A 15,036-nucleotide genomic window follows, 5' to 3' on the forward strand; every position below is an offset into this window, starting at 1 on the left:
GGTGGTTTAGCGTTCTCGGGAGCATACGCGGCTTAGCTTCAACACCGATACCCGCTCGTTGGGGTTGTTTCAAATCTGGCCGCCGCGGTCCATTCGTCATTCCCGCTGCTCCCCTCCTTGACATTTTCAAGATTTTCCCACGAGATGCCCTCCGCAAGGTCGCGTCGCGTCCGGTGTCTGCCAAGACGAGGGGGCCTCCAGCGTGAAACAGTGCGAGGACAAATGCGCGCGGCCGTCGCTGTCAGGGGTGCTTGACCGCAAGACGGGAGCTCCTTTTCAGCGCGGCCCGCCGCCGCCCGTCCCCGAAGGGGAAGGGGGGAGGGGGAGGGGGGAGGTTCAGTGGGGGCTGCCGCGGCACACGATACCATTCAGGTTGTCGTCTGGCAAAAACCACTCGGTTTCGCCGTAACGAAATTCCCTAATTGGTCGAGAAGGTCGTGACAATATTCAGCACCGCCAAATTTGAAAATCTGAGGACTATAATGCTTGAGTACCTTGCACTGGGTTATCGTTTGGGATTATGCCAACCTGACCCGCTCGTCCGCCTTAATCAGCCACTAATCCATACTATACCCGGCTAATTCACCATGATCCTCTCACTAATTCACCTCAATCCATTCACCTAAAGTCGTGCAGCTTTCTTGCTTGCTAAAATTAATTTTAAGTTGACCGTTTTCGACAAGAAGTGCTGTGTTCGACTCGCCACAAACGTTAACCACACGTGACGTTGACCACGCATCAGTTCTCCGCTTGCGCAGCAACCAAAAAAAAAACATATTTCTGGTCTGCAGGTCATTTCATGACATGTCATTGCTTGTTTGCAGTAGCTACATACGGCTGTCAGTGTATGCATATGTGACGGCATCGGTGCGCCGCGCGAAGCACTCATTTTTGGCCATGGAAGCCTATAGTTTCGTTTTCGGATTGCTCTATAGCATTATACTTTACTCCGTACGAAATTTGTTCTCGGACATGTGGCGATTTTCGCGACTCCTGTCGTTTAGATTCCAAAACCGTGATTTGGCCATTCATAAATTGCACTTATACTACGTTAGCGCGAAGTTACGTAACCGCGGTTTCTTTGCTATATCATTCTCGATAACGCAACCGGAAAGAAAAAAATATAAATGTGCATTTGATACTCCGCCTTGTTTTCATTTATTTTCTATTTTACTCTATTGTTTGCAGCGTACCTTCAAAAAAATTCGTAACCCCCCCCCCCCTTCACTTCATCCCCTATCTCGTGGCTTGGTTGGGATGTCCGCGTAGAGTGATGACGCCTTTGTCACGAGAGAACCTCAAAAGGCCTTTGAGAATCGGGTCCTTTTGTTCAAAGGCGCACGGGGTTCAGCTACAGGGCATATAATTTCCGCTCTTGAGGCCATTGAAGCCCGAACGACCAGCCTTCAAGAATCTGTTTATCGCAGCTCACCATCGCGTAGAAAACCTAAAAAAAAAACGAACGAAAAAAAACGCAAGGTTCAAAACCGCACCGCGTAGCCGCGTGTTGCTGCAAAGACCTAACCTGCAACGCACACACCCCGTTCCTTGCAGGCAAGATGTACGCCGTGCTGGGCCGCCGCCACGGCCGGGTGCTGGGCGGCGACCTTCGCGAGGGCTCGCAGATGTTCCAGGTGACGGCCGTCCTGCCCGTGGTGGAGAGCATGCAGTTCGCCAACGAGATCCGCACGCAGACCTCGGGCCTGGCCAACCCGCAGCTCGTGTTCAGCCACTGGGAGGCAAGTGTATACACGCTCGGCCATTTTCCAGAGGTGTACAGCGGAGCAAGGGGCAATTCATAAGACCAGAGGACGAGAGACCACAAGCGCTGTGTCGTCTCCTCCTCTGGTCTTCGTCCTTGCGTGCGCTGTGGCTGTAATAATAATTGGTTTTTTGGGGAAAGGAAATGGCCCAGGAGGAGGAGGAGGAAAAACATTTATTCAGAGCACAAAAACTGGGTGGGTTCAGTACGAGAACCCATTGGTCGCCATCATAATCCGGCCCCTCTCAACCAGCAATTTCTGGTCGAGTGGGCTGTGGCTATGAAGGGTTGCCTCCCAGCGCTCATGAGTCGGATCGGGATTGCTGTCCAAGTCTGGGTTTTCTTGACATTCCCAAACCGCGTGAAAGAGCGTGCCAACTGCTCCACAGAAGGGGCACAGGACGAATTGTAGGTTTCTGGGTACCATTTACTCATTAGGTAAGGATTGGGCAGAGTATTAGTTTGTAGTCGCCTGATTATGTGCTCTTCATATTTACTTAGGGTTTTGTGAGGAAGAGGATATTCCCTTCTTGTGATCTTATAGTACTCCGTAATTTCTGCGTAGCTTAGTAAGGGTGGGGGGTTGTCAACTATGTCAGAGAGAGGCTGCGTGCCAGATGCTCGGAGGAGGAGAGCTCGAGCAGCTGTGTTGGCCGCCTCATTGCCCGTCGTTGAGAGGTGCCCTGGCGTCCAGAAGATCTGGATGTTGGAAGGATTAGACCTTTCCAAAATTTCCCAACACGGAGCGCCAACGCGGCCTCTGAGGTAATTGCGTACCGCTGCTTGTGAGTCGGACATAACCGTTGCCTCGCTGTTCTTTGATATCGCTAGTGCGATAGCTGCTTCTTCAGCCGATGTGGTATCCACCGCTTGGATAAGGCTGCTTGCAATGATATCTCCCCGGGGTGAAACGTTGGACACCTGAACCGCGCCGTAAGGGAAGGAATAAAGGAGGGAGTGAAAGAAGAAAGGAAGAAAGAGGTGTCGTAGTGTAGGGCTCCGGGATAATTTCGACCACCCGGGGGATCTTTAACGTGCACTGACATCGCACAGCACACGGACGCCTTAGCGTTTTGCCTCCATAAAAACGCAGCCGCCGCGGTCGGGTTCGAACCCGGGAACTCCGGATCAGTAGTCGAGCGCCCTAACCACTGAGCCACCGCGGCGGGTATATACTTGTCAGAGAAAAAGACGCCTCATTAAACGCTTTAAGGGATTCGATGTCGTAAACCTATAGGGTCTGCGTACAGTTGCTTATACCAGGTATGTCGGGGACGCCCACCACTAATTTTTAAAAACAGGGTTTTTAAGATGAAAACTCGGCTTGTGCGCCATACCGATACCTCTGTTGGCGGACGTCGGAAAAGAGGTGAATCGACCATATTAGCCAGTGATCCGTATTTGTAAATTCTAGTGTTAACTTTTTAGCTGTTACAGATGGGCGCCTCGTAGCGATTAGACATTTGTAGCCAGCCGACCATTAGTAATATCCTCAACAGTTTTAAAAATTTCGAAAACGCGATTACCCTCGACGCCGTGGCTCAACAAATTTTGGTCATTTCTCGCGCATTTCGAAGGTCCCGCGCCCGCGTTGCGCGCAGAGCGACGCCCACCAGTGAGCGTCACTCCGCAACCTTCCCGTCCCCGCTTCAGCAGCAGCAGTGGAGAGCAGAGCAGCTCGCGGACCGCGGGCTGCAGGGTCACGTGGTACGTGCACCGCGGAGTGACGCGAATTGACGGACGTCGCTGACGAAATGCGCTTGAAATGGCCAAAATTTGTTGAGCCACAGCACTAAGGGTAATCGCGTTTCCGAAGTTCCAAAAGTATACACGGCTATTGCTTATGGTCAGCTACAAATCTTCAATGGCAACCAAGTGTCGATCTTATTAAAATTTAGTGGACCAGCTTACTACTCAACATGATCCACATGTCTTCTGACGCCCGCCAACACTAATATTACTGTTCAGGCACATACCATATCAGGGAAGACTTTCAAAAAATTTTCAAAAATAGGCTTTTTGGGGCAAAAACATGGCTTTTGTGGCCTAGTATTACCAGGGTTGGCGGACACCAGAAAACCGGTGAATCGACTTAAATACTAAGCTGGTTAACTAATTTATAACTAACTTTTTGACTAGTAGAGTTAGGCGCCTAGTTGCATTTAGAGATTAGTGGCGGGTCGTTAGTAGCAGCCATGTCAGTTTTTAAACTTTCTAAAACGCGATTATCGTTAGCGGTGTGGTTCGACAAAATATGACTTTTTTGTCTAGTTACATGCACTGGAAAGGTTGCTTTGCCTGCATGCTTTTTGAAAGCGCATGTATTTTGGCACGATGAAGTCAAATTTTGTTGAGTCACACCGCCGTGAATAATCACATTTTCTAAATTCTAGAAACTGATATTGCTGTTACTTACGACCCGCTACAAATCTCTAATTGCAACTAGGTGCCTAACAAACTAGTTAAAAAGTTCACTATTAAAAATTAGTTAACCAGCTTACTATTTAAGACGATTAACCGGTTTTCTGGTGTCTGCCAACACTGGTAATAATATGCCGCAAAAGCTATATTTTTACAAGCCGGGCAGGTGTCTAAACGTGAGGCTGGGTGAACATGCCTCTTCACTTCGCCAACAAACTGGAGAACACGTACCAGTGCATTGCAAGAAGTGCAGTGGTTGTTTTCCCCTGCTTAATCGTACTAAGATTGTAGGGCGTGGTAAAACCCAATTGGCTAGGGAAATCTTGGAAGCCTAGGAAATTTCGAAATGTATACAGTGAAGGCGCGTGCATTAGTACCCCATCTGTGTATCTGATGGAGAAGGAATTTAAGTTTTTAAAACGCACTTGAGTTTTCTTAGCACCTTTTATTATCTATCGCTCTTTCTCTTTTCTCCTTTTTTTATCGTTTTCCACACGTTTTAAGATTATCAGTTTGTTTTTACCTTGTTTTATGTTATGCGCATGCGTGTTGTTGCTCTGCGGTGGGGTGTGGTTTACTGTCGCATTTCATTCATTTCAGTTGTAAGGTAGCAACCGTCCTGTCTTCGCCCTTCTACGACCCGTACATATGCTACGTTTTTGTTTGTAATATGTCTGACCAACTGGCCCCTCAGTATACTCTGCTATATTTTTACCCCACGCCCATTTTTGAACATTGTTGAAAATCTTCCCTGAAACACCTGGTATGCCATGTTTTTTTTCTTGCTGTTTACAAATAATTTTTTTTAAACCTGTGAGAGATACTTCGGTGCGGTCTGTGCATGTGGATTGTACAGCAAGGCGGACATTATGTTCGTGATAGAGCGCAGTGGTTAAACGATTAATTAACTAAAATTAACTTATAAATTTTTTTACTGTTCATTTTAGGGGCCAACATTATATTAAGAAATTGAAGGCCGTCTGCATAAAACCCGAGTCAAGTTTTTAAATTTTATTTATCGGCAGTGCAGTTTGAAATATTTAACGTCAAATATACGCATCTTTTTAGCTTGTAAAGTTGGCTTCCCACAATGCATATTTTTAAAATGGCGTCGTTGGGCCTAGTATTGTCGCGGCATTCCAGTTAACTGCTTCTGCGGCGTAAAGTAGAGAAATGGCTTCCATATTTGCTGTACTAGAAGTGTGAGCGGCGGCTTTTTAAAAATGTGCATTGCAGGAAGCCCATCTTGCGAGCTAAAAAATGCGTATTTTGACGTTAAATGTAGCTATCCCTACAAAATCGGCGGTGGTTTAGCTCTGGTTAAATCTGGAGTGACGCGATAGCTACAGCTGGTCGAGTGGAACTTGGTCACGTGACCAACCACGGGATCAGCGCCGCGCCGTCGGCAGCTGCTCCGCACCACGTGACAGCGTGGCGGCGCCGCCACCGCCACGCTGAAGGCTCGAAATGCTACCGTAATGTAGCTCTCGCTACAAAAAAAGGGGTGGGGGACTTTCGCGAAGGACCACCTAGTCGGTATTTTACAGTGATTGTTTTTCCACTCGATTTATTGATTTTTTTTAACCAATAGGTGATTTTCGAAAAAAATTGGCGGTGGTTTAGCTCTGGTCAAACCGGGAGTGACGCGATAGCTACAGCTGGCTGAGTGGAACTTGGTCACGTGACGAACCAGGTGATCAGCCACGGCGCCGCGCCGCCGGCAGCTGCTCCGCACCACGTGACCAACCACGTGACAGCGTGGCGGTGCCGCCACGCGGAAGACTCGAAACGCTACCGTAATGTAGCTATCGCTAAAAAACTGGAACCTGGTTTTATGCTGACGGCATTCAATTTCTTAATACAATGTTGGCGTCTAAAATGAACAGTAAAAAAATCCGACTGGTTTATTTTAGTCAATTAATCGTTTAGTCACTGAGCTCTATCAAGTACATGATATCCGCCTTGCTGTACAATCCACTTGCACAGCCCGCACGGACGTATCTCTCGCAATGTTTAAAATAACGATATGTAAACAGTTAAGAAAAAACACACGGCATGTCTGCAGCACCTCGTTCACGAGCAGAGTGATTGTTCGGCCGCTGTAATGTGCGCATCCAGCCTTCCCGGGTTCTGCTCCGGATAGTGTGATGGCGATTGCCGCCGGAAGCGATTAGCGCCCCTGTTGGGCCGGAATTCCCGGCAGGAGCTCGAAAACGACTGGCCCGGTGCGTGACGCGGCGGGGAGACGTCGCACCGTGGCACGAAGTGGCCGTGTTTCGGCACGCCCACCTGATGGCGTCTTCTTCCTCTCAGTGGCTGCATCGAACGGGTGATCTTTTGCGCTGCGGGCATCTATCTCTATACGTGTCACTCCGAGAGCACACGCCGATGCGGTCGTTGGCCACTCGGCACAATAGGCAGTGGCAGCGCAATCCTGGAATCCGGTTAACGGCACGGCCGGACTGCGCTTTCCGTGATGCCCCCGAGCAAGGTCGCCGTGCAGACGAGGTTCTGGAATCCGACGAGTTTGAAGGGGTCGAATGCGTGAAACTTGGAGGCAAAGCTTGCGAAGTCTTTCTGTGCTAGCGTTTTAAATTGTTAACGTAATTGGCGAATGAAGTCGCTTCGACGTTTAGGCTTCTCCGCAGTGCACAGCGACGGGCACAGCCCGCAGTGATGGCGTCACGTACGTCGGCGCTACGTTTCCAGGGAAGAAACGGTTGCTTTGAGGAAGAAAACGAGCGCCACCGAAGGTGAAACCCGACGAAGCATTTTTTGACGGCATAGGACGACGCACGCCATCACGAGTTTCCCCACACTTCTCCAACGCAATGAGGAGAAGCCTGAACATCGTCGCGGGTTCAATCGGCGATCACGGCAACATTTTAATTGCTAGCTCAAAACTATTTGACATTCTTTGTTTTTAGAAGCTTCATACATTGGAATTTTCGAATCACCTCGAATTCAAAAAAAAAATTCGCAGTGGCTTGGCTCAGCTAGGCCAGGATATGCGTAGCGAGAGCTACGTAGCACCGCTTAACCCTTCGAGCTTCATTCTTACGCTGACGGGCCTCTTCACGCCAAGCAACGATTTCGGGGTCATCCGAAGCAGCTTCTCGCAGCCGACGAAGGTGCCGCGCGCAGTACATGCGCTCACCGTCAGCTTCCTCACCCATGGAGCACCCACTAGCGATGCGCATACCCTCAGGGCTTTTATATGTCAAGCTCCATAGCCAGGCGCACCTGCAACACCGGCGGAACAGCGCAGCTGGTTGCCATGGTAAAGGCGCATGCGTGGTTGTGAGGCGTGACGTCACTACCGCGCATGCGCCGTAAATCTCAGTGTGGTTGACCACATTGAGGTCAACCAGTGACGGCATTGCTGGGATTTCATCTGCATACTGAAGAAGTTGGCGCGGAAAAACGAGGACAAGCGAGACAAACAAAGACGAGCGCTCGTCTTTGTTTGTCTCGCTTGTCCTCGTTTTTCCGCGCCAACTTCTTCAGTATGCATTTCAACCAACTCGCCCAACTTTCTGCTCTCCTAAGATTTCATCTGCACTTGCGATATGTGTTGCTCAAACCAGCCTTGTCGCATCGGCAGACGCGGTTTTGCCCGCCGCGCCTCTCTTTCCGTCATTCTTCTTAACTTTACTAATCAAATCGTTTTTTCTTTGAGGAGAGGAAACGGTTTTGACAAAAGGAAAGGGCGCAGTAGCTGTCACGCATCGGCGCTGCGGTAGAGACCGGCGCGGCGAAGCGGCGAATGCCTGTGGAGCAGCGCAGCTGGTTGCCATGGTAACGGCGCATGCGCAGTTCTGGCTCCGGCTGACCACGCGAAACGCGGCTCTGACAACATATAGCGTAGTGTAGCTCTCGCTACAAAAACCATTCCAGCTTCCCTTCAATCGCCGCGATTGCGAAATGCCGCATTGGTTCCCATGCAGTGTGGCACACGGAAAGAAGTGGAAACCAGCGAAGCGGTCTCTGAAAACTGTGAAAAGTTTGTCGCGGACACCGCCTTTGGCGCGGTATGCACTAAAGGCTTGGAAAACATGTTCGCGAGAAATGCAAAATTGGCACAGATGCAGAAAGCGAATTTCGCAAGTTCGGCAACTTGCCCACCAGATCAAAACCCGAATGCATCAGCTAGTACAGGTTCAACGCGCTCAAAACCTATGTAGGCTAGAAAGTGCGCGCGCCTGACCTGCCTTGAACACGTGAGCTGAACGCCCCTGTAGTGTCGCTTGCGAGCGGTAGTTCATCGCACTAAAGAATACGAAAAAAATGTACAATCTTGAATTCTAATTCCGTACGCGTGCAGGTTCATGTCTGTTTGCGTTTTCCACGCCTGCGCCACGCGAGTGGTGTTGAACAGATAGATTTTTTAAAATGAGCTTTATTGGTTGTAGTCTTTACTGCCGCGTAGTTTCTCGACACATTTTATGCAGTCATTGTTCTTTAGTTTTGTCTCTTCATAAGTACGACTTGCCTGAGTGTTGCTCTCATAAACATTGCTTGTCGTACGTGACACATAAACGACACAAATAGAACATTAAAAACGACTACGTACCGCTTCTCCTCTACCCTAAAAACCCCTTCAACCCTAGAAATTTAGACCCCCCCCCCTAATTCCATTTCCTGAGGAAATGCCTGGCTGCCTTATTCTTCTACCAAACATATTAATGAGTAAATAATTAATGCGCTTATCATCTGAAGCTCTTCTGCAACGAAAAAAAATTGGAGGGGACACCTAAGCTCCGCCTTACAGGTATGACGCGATAGCGTTAGTGGGTTAATTCCCATATATGCAGAATTGGTCATTCTCTACTTTACATTCAAAGATCCCTGGGAGCCCTCACACCGCTCCTGACGCGGTGGTGCAGCGTCTAAGCGATATGCGCCACTGCCCTGGGATGGCAGGTGCTCCCAGCGGTGGGGCTTGTGTGACCCAGGTTGCTCTTTCTGAGCAACCAATCTAATTTAACTGTCATCTGCCTCGGTGAACAGTTTTCTCAATATCCGGTGGGCACGTTGTGATGAAGGCGCAAGGTCAAGTGACCTAGGTGGCACACCTGCCTCCTAGGTTGCTCTCTGGGGATCACCTGCCGATTTTTCGCTTACAGCGCCGACGCTGGATTTGCTGGAGACCGGGCCCTTAAACGCTATACAGCGTTAAAAGGAAGAAAACGTAGGAAGACATCCGAAGCTCAGTTACGTGGAACCAATGTTTACGAGAGTTGAGGTCAAGCTTCGAGAAAGGAAAGCACGGAAAGACGAGCCTGATGACATCCGCCATGTTTTAAGCAGGATACTCGGCGTATCACCCATCCGTCTTTCTCCGGAAATTCGCTGCAGACGACCCCCGTATTTCGAAGCAAAGTTTCGCAATATCGTAGCTGGTTATGGCAGATGGCCTCCGGTGCTGTTAATGCGTTCAGAAAGCCGGTATCCTCGTTCGCGGCTGATTGGATGGGCAAATGGAACGCGTGGCCTTTCCTATATAGTATGTCGGCGGTTGTGCTCGGTGCACCCGCGACACCTGTTTGTGGCAGTGGCCTTCATTGAGGTCGCTGTCACTGCTGTTTCTCAGCCGTGCAGGTTATGTACGCATGTTTGAACGATCCCTTCACGACCGTATACGAAGGTACCTGCGTGTCACTAGCGAAACATTCGCGTTACCAGGCTTGCGCCATGGCTTCACTCGGCGGGAGCTTCAGCCAATCGAAAGCACGCCTGCTTCCATTGCGAGCCGTATGGCCTGGACCGAGCTACACAGGCTCATTAGTGCAGCCCTTGCGTTTATGGCTGGTTTCGCCCGCTGCCTTTCTCGCCTTGGGGGCGCCGTGTAGCCTGCGTGGTCGTCGTTTGCACAAGCCCTCAGAAACGAGGTCTTCGGCTCGCACGCGACACCAGCTGTCGCTTGTTTACCGAGAACGCGGAGAGCAAGCGGTCGAAAGTACGTGGGCGCCGCGACACACCGCACGCGGTTCGGGAACTGCGGTTGCGGCAACGCGAGAAGTGCGCATGACTCGCGTTGTTGCGCAAGGCGCCTCTGGCTACGGAGACCTCTATCCGTTCATATATTGCAAAGGGGGAGGGGGGGGGGGGGGGGGGGGTTCATGCGCTTTCCTTCCACACACGGCACTCGCGTGCGCAACTCGCTTGTTGAAAAGCAAGGCAGTTTGTTTTTAAGCTTGGAATGCTTTAAGCTACCGCTTTCGGCGCAGTGGAACGGAGGCGAACCTAAACGAACTTTGGCGAAACTTTGTCACCTCGGTGCTTACGTGCTGTTTTGCGGCCGGAACAGAGCATGTGTCAGCAGCGTCTCTAGAATGTGCGAGCCACGCAACTCATCGCAACATCGAATTGAAAGCATAGGCGCATCGCAGCAACCACGTCTCGCGAGTGTTGAACCGTCTGTCGTGTAGTGCGGTGAAGCCGAGCGGATAGTAATTGTTGCGGTGAAGCCAGCATTCGGGATGCGTTAGCTGTAGCGCGTACAAAGCGTATAGGCGTGCTAACAGTACTTCTTCACAGCCGAATCGAATATTTTTGTGATATTCGATATTAGTGCGAATATTCCTGCAAATTAATAATCGTGCGATGTAGCGAAGCGCTAGTGGCGATGCTGCGGATACGGTGCTGTAACTTATGGAGTTGTAGCTATGGCTGTCAAAAGACAACAATGAACCCCACTACGGGGGGGGGGGGGGGGGGGGGGGGGGGGGGGGGGTTAACTCTCTGACCGTCATGTTGTGCACATAGGACTGTTACCTCAGGGTTCGCTGAGCCTGCCTGAGCCTGCCTGAGCCCTGCCTCCGCGTCACCCAATATTAGAGGCATGTATGAGCATTATGAATGCTGCAACTCTAATGAACCGCGTCGAGGAACTGAACACTCCATCCCGCGCAGAGCGATCGCAGCAGCATGCTGTGCGGTGCCAGAATTTTTGACACAGTCGTCGAAGAAAATTACGGCGTGCTTTATTCGAATTTCGCATCAATTATTCCAAAAGTATTCGAAAATTTGAGAACATATTCGATTCATTTTGAAGAAGTTTGAACATGCACTATTTGATTCGTCTGACAAATCGAATAGGAAGACATTCTATTGAACCCTAACACCCTTAACAAAACGCATCCTACCAAAAAGATACCGTTCGAAAGCTAACGTACACGGACGGCTGTCTCATTTTAGGTGCGACATAGGTACCACGATTAAAGAAGACGGGCTAGCGTGTGTCCCGTCAGTATCTTTTCGTTGTTCTGTGTGTTTTTTTAGCTCTAGTTACCTTGTTTCAGCCAGGTACCACAATCATTGATCCAAATTTTTTTCTTTATGCGTTAGCATTAGAACACCCTCGTCAGAAAGGTATGCCCGTCTGAAGACTCGGTTAGCAGGTGACAATGAGGAGAGGGGAATCCTCTCCACTTTAATGAGAGGGAAGACGAAGAGAGGGTCGGAGGCGACGGGTGGTGGCATGTGGAGAGGGAGCACAGCTTGTTACAAAGTAATGACGGCCAGGACCGTTCCTGGCGCAGGTCCTGTCGTTTTGAGTGCCCCCGTTGTCTTCGTCTGTTGCACCGGCTTCTTTTGTAAATCTAATGTACCAACTAGCCCATTCAAGAGTTCTGCTTGAAAGCACGGTCTTAACCCGGCAGCGGCTGTTCTGACCGGGAAGAACACTAATGCTAACGCATGCTCTGCTGCATCAGTCACATTGGTCGTCTATAATTTTTTAGACTTTGGCGATATAGATGGGTCGCTTCTTGTGCCAAACGCCGAGCAGGCTGCAGCACGGTTTCTGTAGATTGTCATTAATCCACGTTTCTTTGCACACAGAGATGCCTACGCACCTCATCTAGAGCAAGGCTTGTTGTCACTGCCTCATTTTTTTTATTGCGCAGAAACTGTAGAATGGTGCTTTTGGTCTTTACTTTAATGGGACTTTGAGTACAAGTTGAGGGGAAAGTTCTTAAGTGCAGATTTCTCGGCAGTAAAGGCGTCTTTTCTTGCCGTAAAAATATCAGCATAGCCCCGAAAGAGCCACGGAGTCGATTTTTACTAAGAACAAAAATTAGAGTCCCACTTCGCCTTTAGATCCGCTTATGGTGCAAGCCGATCTAGATTTATGGTGTGGTCGATCTATGTCGTTGAATGGAGCGTGGGGCACATTGCTTTCGCATAAAAGTCTAACGCTAGTCTCCTTCGACCGCAGGTGGTGGACGTGGATCCGTTCTGGGTGCCCTCGACTGAGGAAGAGTATGCGCACTTTGGAGAGAAGGCGGACACGGAGAACCGGGCCCGCAAGTACATGAACGCCGTGCGCCGTCGCAAGGGTTTGCCCGTCAGCGAGAAAGTGGTCGAGCACGCGGAGAAGCAGCGCACACTGTCCAAGAAGAAGTAGCCGCCGCACCACTGTGGCCGCCAACTTCACAAGACCGTACCCGCGCTTTTCCCGTTGCGCCAAGCGCAACAAAAGCGTCGGTGACGTCTGCGTGTGGCTGTTACATTGAAGCATAAAGTGGGGTTGTTTGTAACAATTTTGAAGCAATGACAACTTACCATGGGTGTAAGGAGTAAACGCGACTTCATTTATTCAGTGCTCCAACTCGGGCATTTTGCTGAGCTTCGTGATGTTCTTTTTAACAGCGTTCGTGTTCTTTTACAGCATTAGCTGTTAAAGGGTCACTGGGGACAAGGTGAAGTTGGCCTGTGTCATTGGTTTTCACTGTTCTTACGACAAAGACATTACTTTCACCGAAAACAGACCTTTTGTAGGCTAGAAAAGGCCGAAAAGTGAAATGCAGGTGTCGCATCACATGATGCATTCAAAAGAAAACTGCAGTGCATCGACAGCTTTTTAGGCGCGGATCCCAGAGGCTAAGCTACTTCATTTCTTTTTTTTTTTTTTTTTTTCAGAATGGTGATCACGGAGACCTTTTCAGTGTTGACGTCACTATAGTATACAACTCAAGAACGCACTGGCTTTTTCCCGTCAAAAGACCCCACTCCAGCCAATGGCGTCAGCTGATTCTTGTGACCCTGCTAGCGTGACAATGCAGGGAGCGGCGCCATAGTTGAGAGGGGGGTCTATCCCAGACAGTGGAGGGAGGGGATTGTCCTCTGTCATCTACCACTCCGTGCTTTGTCACACTAGCACGGAGGGTCATGAGTATCGGCCGATGCCAATGGCTGGAAGGGGGTCCTTTGACGGGGAAAATCCACTGTGTTCTTAAGTTGTATGCCACTATAATTTGAATCGAGTGGTGGGAAGATGTTAATTTTCTTAGTAGTAAACAAGCCGTTTGCTGCGAGCCAAACAGCAACATACCAAGAAAGAACCAGAGAGTCGATTTTTACTAAATAAAAATTGGAAGTTGTTGGTAGTTGTTGTCAGTGCTGCTTTAATATCAAACTTTTGGTTGATGCCAGCCAGTGTTAGTTGTTAATATTTCGTGAGGCATGAAGTTTTGTTATCACATAAAGAAATTGCACATCAGTTTTAAGCTGTTTATACTTCTGGTTTTGTAGAAAAAGTGGCACACCTTTCCACCACTGATCTCATAACGAGACCTCGAATGTGGTGTGTATTCGTCGTACCAGTGTCTTTTCTACATAGAAAAAAATTTACATTATAACCGAAAACTGCTTGAAAAACTACTATGAGACAATTGACTGAAAGAAAAGGCTCGCAAGTTCAATTTTCAAGCATTATTTTTTTTTTTTCGTGCCAAAATGAGCACGTTGACCTGAACAAGCTCATAAAAACAAACACCAAGCGCGCCTACTGGAAAAAGATAAAAATACCCTGAATGGCTTGTTCGATGGTAGGGTAGTTTTGAGCACACAGAAATATGGTACCTACGTGCATTGTTGTCCATTTACTGGCACTTGAAACAAGTGGTATACTTGTGTACTGCTATCCTACAAAACGTTAATGATGCGTCATGTCATAACACATGCCCCAGAATTATCCTGGTGCACAAATTCAGGAGAGTACACGACTTGTACTGCTTTTGGACTCAGGTAGGCAGTCAGTGGCACGGCGCCAAATTGCTATGACGCACATTTGAAAGCTGGCTGAAATACGGGTGTGTATCACAAACTACCCTGTACTTCTCTAACTAGTGTCATTATTATCCAAAAAACAAAGAAACTAAGCTCCTTGAGTGTTGCAGCTATTCCCTAGTATTCACAGTGAACTTTCTAAGTTTAAAGCGGATGCTCACAATTACAAAAAAAAAATTAAGCAAATTCATACATCCTCAACTTGTCGTGTTCCCAAATAGATGGAGCATATGGCAGGCCAGGAAGTGAATTTCTACTTATGTGCCAGGGACTTCGCCTTTATAATAATGTGGCGACAATTGCTACAATTGTACCCAGGCTCTCGTCTGCAGCAGCACCACTGCCATAGCCACTGAGCTCACCAGCAGGTAAGCTAATGGCAACAAGCGGACAGTTTGCCCCTGTAGTTAATGTGGCAGTCCACTATCTGCATGGTTCTCATTGGCAGTAATCAGTTTATTTGCAGTCATGCTTCGATGCAGCATAAGTGTATCTGTGACCAAATTACGCTGTCACGTTTTGTGCAGTAGAACAGCAGTTAATGTTATAGACCCAAAACATTATGTAAAAAACAAAATGTCTAGCGATGTTACACATTTAGCACTACTGTCATCCTCCTCCTCCTGCTGTGTTTCACTGCTGTTCGAGACTCGTGCACCAATGCTAATGTATTCCAGGATGATATGGAGTATTTCTAGGAGAGTAATGAGTAACATCGTGTTGCAGTAACCCCCCTTAAAAAAAAAACCAGTATTCGATTTTTTGCCTTAGCAGAATAT

At 48.8% G+C, this 15,036-nt stretch overlaps 1 protein-coding gene across 2 annotated transcripts in view; it reads left to right on the plus strand.

Moving 5' to 3' along the window:
• Positions 1-13,575, plus strand: part of LOC144125568 (elongation factor-like GTPase 1) — a 128,915-nt gene extending 115,340 nt beyond the window's left edge. Inside the window, exons 19-20 of one of the 2 annotated variants that reach the window (XM_077659059.1) lie at positions 1,555-1,739; positions 12,405-13,575. In XM_077659059.1, coding sequence (XP_077515185.1) covers positions 1,555-1,739; positions 12,405-12,593 — 374 coding nt within the window. In that variant the 3' untranslated portion in view covers positions 12,594-13,575. The remainder of the gene's footprint in view (positions 1-1,554; positions 1,740-12,404) is intronic. The other variant, XM_077659060.1, reaches the window with a different exon arrangement.
• The last annotated feature ends 1,461 nt before the right edge of the window (positions 13,576-15,036 follow it).

Source organism: Amblyomma americanum, chromosome 3 (assembly GCF_052857255.1).
Source record: "Amblyomma americanum isolate KBUSLIRL-KWMA chromosome 3, ASM5285725v1, whole genome shotgun sequence".
NCBI lineage: Eukaryota > Metazoa > Arthropoda > Arachnida > Ixodida > Ixodidae > Amblyomma > Amblyomma americanum.